The sequence below is a fragment of the Miscanthus floridulus genome, chromosome 4, assembly GCF_019320115.1.
Source record: "Miscanthus floridulus cultivar M001 chromosome 4, ASM1932011v1, whole genome shotgun sequence".
Taxonomy (NCBI): Eukaryota; Viridiplantae; Streptophyta; class Magnoliopsida; order Poales; family Poaceae; genus Miscanthus; species Miscanthus floridulus.
This window is the reverse complement of record NC_089583.1, coordinates 5,568,735-5,575,092: the sequence shown is the minus strand read 5'-3', so window position 1 is coordinate 5,575,092 and position 6,358 is coordinate 5,568,735. Positions and strand designations below refer to the sequence as shown.

Genomic DNA, 6,358 nt, shown 5'->3' with positions numbered 1-6,358 from the left:
GATGCCTTAGGAAATAAAATGCTACTCTAATTCAGTGTTTGGGAATGTAGTAAAGGAGGATATTCACATCTCAAGTGGCATTCATATTGAATTTGACAATTAAGGACTAATGGGCAAAAAGGAGATAAAATGCAGGGTCTAAAAGGAATATGTATTAGGTGTTGGAGGCACAAGCGTCAGGGTTAGATTTTTCACTAGTTATTTTAAAAAGTTATTGTCACCTAATATTTTTAAGTTGTGGTTTGATGCTGCTTGCCCTCTGAGGCCCTGACTCTTGTCTAATTATTTTGTTGCACCAGATTCCTGTATTTTTCATTCGTATGGTTTGCCCCAGTATACCTTTCCTTAGTACACTACTAAGCATGCACTGTGGACCATTTCTCCTGGGGGATTTGCTGAAGTGGATATCGGTAAGCATTGTACAGTTGTTGTCGGGAAACGGTTCTATGTGGCGGCTTATAGGGCCGTGAGGCATGGCTCTACAAACATGGATGTGCTAGTGGTTCTGTTAAGGGCAAACTGGGTTTCATGTTCATGCGATCTTTTCTACAAAATAATGAACTATCATCATATGCTTTTAGTACTCCATGGTGGTGTAGTCTGTTCTCCTTGATGAATCCTTCAGCCACAGACAAATAACTATTTGTTGAATTTTCAACAAACTGGATTTGTCTGGGCTCTAATCTATGCACACTTGAACTTCCTTTTACATCTGTAATCGTATTACTGAAGCATTCAGTTGATACTTGTGAAACTAACTCTGATATTTTTATTTTTGCATCTTCTAGGTTTGCAGGACCCAAATTATGTTTTCCAAGTGTCTCTTGTGCCTGCTCCAAAACTGCCTGTAGGTATTTCCCTTGGGCTTCAATTCGTAGTTGTAGATGCATTTGCACCTGTTTCCAGTTTAAATTTCAGGTCATAATCACTGCAGCACAACTCCATTTTATAGACACTATAAGGGGACTTTGTTGGACCATTAAAAACATTGAAACTAATTTGATATTGTAGATGTTGATGCATTTTTCTATAAATTTGGACAAAGTTAGAGAAGTTTGACTTATGACAAAGCTAAAAAGAACTATAATTTGGAACGGAGGGACCATATAATGGCTGCATGCCACCTGTTGAAGATTGCGGACTTGCATTAATGGGGATTTTCATCAAACATTTAGAAGTTCAATAATAGAATTGGTGTTTGAGAGATCTGTTTTCATATTTGTTTTTTAACAGACTATTTGTTTCTTCACCCTGTAATAACTAATGGCTATGTGCATCTCTTGACTCAGCTCAAACAATCTTATTGCTTAATCTAAAATGGTAATTAGCTTGTACTCCCTCAGTTATCTTAGTGGTGTCAGTGACTCACCTCAAGTTGTTCATTTAGCTGTCTCTGAACCTCAATTTGCATCTGAAGTGCTTCACCAATTTGAATAGTCCTTGCACCCAGGAAAAGAGACTATTATTTCAGTATTCAGATTATATGAAATTACAGTGTGCTAATAGAGTCCTTACTTCTCTGCCTGCGGAACGACATTTGTACTGCTCATTGTTGCTGCGCTTGTTCCGGGAATCCTATCAGCAACGGATATGGCTGCAAAGCGGTTACAAGTTGCTAACTCTTATGCTGTTCCATTATAACATGGTAAATATGGGAGTTACAACTTGTTCTTACCATTCTTTGATGTACTGACATTTGCTTGAGCTTGGAGGTTCTTGCTAAGCCTGTACTTATGTAACATCCAAGAAATGATGATTACTGCAACAGTTACAAATATCATTTTAGCAGGCGGATTTCTGATTCTAAAGTACCTGGAGATGGCTTTTCAAACTGAAGATTGCTATTATCTTCTATTTTCTGCTCATTTCTTGGCTGCTAATATCTTCATTTGTTTGCTTGAACCTTGAGTGTACTTGACTGTTTCAGTTTAAGTACTTCACTAGTACATGGGACCCCTTTTAACATATGTTCAGTTTGATTTTAATGTTTGTTACCCTTGCCTCTGTAGGAAACATGCTAACCTTTATGGTGGGTTCAAAGCAAGCATTTGAAGTATCCCTAGCAGATGTTGCACAAACCCAGATGCAAGGAAAAACAGATGTTCTCTTAGAGCTTCATGTTGATGATACTACTAGAGCCAATGAGGTTTGTAGTGGACAGTAGTTGTAGTGGATCCACTCATATTTTCTGCATTGCCAATGAGGTGCTAGTCGATCTCATTTGGATACATGTACCTGATACTGTAGACTTATCATTAATGAATCATTGATTAATGTTTGTAATGGCTGACCATATATGTATGTCTTAGTGACTATTTGGACTTGGTCATGGATGAATCTATTTGTATGAGAAACGTGCACAATGATGTTACTTTTGTATTAATTTGCAACCAAATGACCTTTTATTTTTTTAAATGTATTTAAACGATCTCGTCAAACCATCCGTCGCTGAAAACATTTGTAACCTCAAATTATCTGTCGCTATAGAGTACTGGGAGGCAATCTGTCGCTAAAGAGTAGCAAGAGACTGTCTGACGCTAAAAAAATTCAGGGCAACGGACGGTCTGACGCTAAAAGTACTGTCTGACGCTAAAGATGTTTAGCGACAGGACTTACAACGTCTGCAGAAGTCTGTCGCTATAAGTTTTTAGCGTCAGATTGTCTGTCGCTGTAGCCACTTTTAGCGTCAGACCATCCATCGCTAAACTTGGTGTTTGTGGTGTAGTGCACGGAGAGAGAGGAGGGGGTCAGGGGGAAGGAGCGGGGCACTGTGACGAAATCAGGGTGCACGGGCGAGGCGCGGGCGAGCAAGGCGGACGGGGCGGGCTGCGCGGCCATCCGGACGCAAGGAGCGGCGGGCGCAGTGTCGAGAGCAGGGTGCGCATGCGAGTCATAGCGAGGTGGACGGAGGAGGGCTGCGCGGGTGTCCAGACGCGCACGTCTATCCGAATGTTCGAGCGCTAAGTAACGAAGCATCTTTTCCCAAAAGAAAAGAATGTTGGCCGTGAAGTTGCAGTCAACTCCACGGCGTGGCATGCAACGTATTTGACATGTTTCTGCTGCTCACGTCATGATGCTTACGGAAGGAACGCAATCAGCTGGTGTTCCACGGATCCTCAGAGGCTCCGGCTGCTCTCGCGCCTAAGTGGTGCACACACCAGCGCCGCATCTTGGCAAGACACAGTGAGCCCCTACCCGGCAGCGTTGCACAGCTCCGGGCTTCTTTAGAGGCCTTGCTCAATGGGTAATAACGAGTCGTATAATTGTCTATGATTTTGTAGGGTTCCAGGATCGCGAATTGGTTGGGCATAGGGCGGCCCGTCGACCACTACGATTGATGTCAACGCTTTGTAACAAAAGAAACTATTTTCCCTCTTTATTTATAAACACGGGCCACAGATTGGCACGTCTGCCAAAAAAATGAAAATGTTTTCTATAGGATTAAGTCCATTATTGGCAACTCAATTATTGTCTTTGTCTAATATTAACCTCAACTATAAAATCATTTAATTTTGACACCTAACTATCAAAAATGTTTAATTTTAACCAATGAAAATGTTTTCTATAGGATTAAGTCTTTTATTGGCAACTCAATTATTGTCTTTGCCTAATATTAACCTCAACTATAAAATCATTAAATTTTGACACCTTAACTATCCAAAATGTTTAATTTAAACCCTAGAGCCATTTGAAAACCACCAAAACCACCTCATGGATCAAAATTAAACGGTTTTGACGGTTGAGGTGTCAAAATTAGAAAAAGGCAAGAGTAGATGGTCAAAAATGAATTTAAGCAAGTACTTTAGTTCTTTTAGATATTTATAGATTTTTTTATATATTTAGATTTACTTATTGATAAATATTTATAACTATTAAAATATTTATCTACACTTTATCGGATCTTTATATATTGGGATTTTTTTATTCTCAATATGAATCCAAATTTATTTCAAATATAGTCTATATGTTTGAAGTTCTCATATTTTAAAATTCAAAATTCTCAAACAAACTTGTCGATCTCGATGAGATATACATAGTTTCCTACCTTTTCTTTTGAAATTATTTACGCTTCCAAAATTATGTTTGAAGTTCTCATATTTTGAGATTTAGTTTTTTAAATTGTTCGAACGAACTGAAATCATTTACGATCCTAAAATTCTTTTTGAAGTTCTTTTATTTTGAAATTCAATTTTTTAATTGCTTGAATGAATTCGAATGGAGAAATAACCCAAATCAAAATTGTAGATATCGATGAGATAGACCATATTGTTAGAAAAAAATGTGGTACCAAAGTATTATTTATGATAATTTTAAAATTTCTTTTTATGATAAAAATACAATAATGTGTAGATAAATATTAGAATACATATAAATATTTATCAATAAGTAAATCTAAATATATATAAAAAACTACTAGATTAAGTCTATTTTTGTCGCTCAACTCTTGCCTTCATCTAACTTTGGCACCTTAACTACCACAACCATTCAATTTTGACCTCGAGACAGCTTTTGAGCGGTTTTTGGATGGCTCTAGGGTCAAAATTAAACTACTTCAATAGTTAAGATGCCAAATTTTGATGGTTTTGTAACAACGGGCTCTACAAAGGCAGCTGTATTACCAGCAACCTTGTTCCACATTACACGTCTATACCACAGCCAATCTATAGACTACAAAAGAGTTGCTATAAGTCGTTATAGTGACTGAAAATCGGTCGCTATAAAATTATACTGACCGATGTAACGGTCGCGGTAAGTGGCGTTGGTATAAATCTATACCGACCAACAAGAGTTACTTGGAAGAAGCTGATACTTATACCGACCAATGATCTGGTATAACTTTTAGTGACCAATGGTTTGAGAATATGAAACTTTTTACTAGCTAAGAGTCCATAGCTATGAACTGTTGTCCAACGCTGCAGATTGGTTGTGGTATAGTGTAAAAAATGATCATGTTCTTGAAAATCATTTCTGCAGTAGCGATCAAAATAAGAATAAAAATATATGCCTCACCAATCACATGATTTTATTGACTTATTATGTTTATCAACATTCATAGTATGGTATATAGTTGACAACAATTTATTTTCCCTCCGACCCCGGTATACTTGCATGTGTTCATTCATATATGCGGCAGCGGCACACTACGTCTAGTATGGGCTCTGGCCGACGAAGTTGCCCGGCGGGTTGTAATTGCAGGTGATGAAGACGCCGGCATTGTTGTCGCAGACGACGCGGGCGCAGCCGATGGCCGTGGAGTCGCGCCACACCACCTGCGTGTAGTGCCCGCACACCTGCCCGTCCGCGCAGCTGTTGGTGTCGTGGTCGTAGTACTGCTTCTCGGACACCCACGACCCCACAGCGTCGGACGCCGACCAGTCGGCGCCGGCGGAGCCCCAGAAGATGTTCTCGCCGTACGGCCCGCCGGAGTGGACCAGCTGGCAGTCGCCCTGCCGCTGCGCCGCGTAGCTCTGCGCGTACGCGGCCACCGTGTCGTCCCAGGACACCGGGCCGACGCCCACGTCCGCGCGCGCCGCGTTGTGCGGGTCCACGTAGTCCTGCGGCGAGTTCTGCGCCGCGGATGGACTGACGATGGCTGCCAGGGCCAGAGCTGCTACGAGGCATGCTAGCGGCTTCATTGACGAGGACAGCCATTTCTGCTGCTGTTGCGTTGCTGACGAAGTTATATGAATGAGCAGATGGCTGTTGTGAACTTGTGATCGATGATGGATCGGTGCATGAGATGTGGCGACTGGCCTCGGTATTTATACTGATCAATTTGGTGACTTGTCCAAGGCAAGATGACATATACTAGTAAAACAAATGGTGACTGTTAATTTGCTGAATACTTGGCATGGTCACGGTCAGGGTCAATGGTGGCGCCTACAAGAGCTAAAGTAATTCCAAGAGGGGCAAGAATTTCCACGGCATGGGACAGGACATCCGATAGGATCGTCGATCAGCGGGATAAATTTGGATAAACTTGGCTTACGTTTAGTAGACTTTGGGAGCAGCAGCTACAAAAAGGGCCAGGCATGGCACTCTGGAGAATTAGGTTTACTTCATCTGCTTTCGGCCGGCCTGGCCATGACCAATCCGTTTCTTCACGCGTGCAAGATTAGCTAGGGTTCCAGAAGATTGTTAATCATTAGGATATTTCACAGATATACGTATTTCGTCAAACTTCTACGGCGCATTGAAGGTTGAAACGTCTGGTACGAAGAAATAGGATGCTTGCACGTAGAATTCCCACAGCACAGTACAAGTGTACAACACACAACATGTCGTGTGGAAAGGTCACCGATGACTTTGGAAATAACGACCGGCCCGACCATTATATCTTGATTAGTTTCCCGCCAAT

General features: G+C 41.1%; 1 protein-coding gene and 1 pseudogene across 1 annotated transcript; both read right to left on the bottom strand.

Moving 5' to 3' along the window:
- Positions 1-456: 456 nt before the first annotated feature.
- LOC136547958 (myb-related protein 2-like) lies at positions 457-2,838 on the bottom strand (annotated as a pseudogene).
- A 2,164-nt stretch (positions 2,839-5,002) lies between these two features.
- LOC136549347 (pathogenesis-related protein 1-like) lies at positions 5,003-5,642 on the bottom strand. The gene has a single exon (XM_066540595.1). It carries the CDS (start codon positions 5,634-5,636, stop codon positions 5,148-5,150), a length of 489 nt encoding a protein of 162 aa, XP_066396692.1. The 5' UTR covers positions 5,637-5,642; the 3' UTR covers positions 5,003-5,147.
- Between the last annotated feature and the right edge of the window lie 716 nt (positions 5,643-6,358).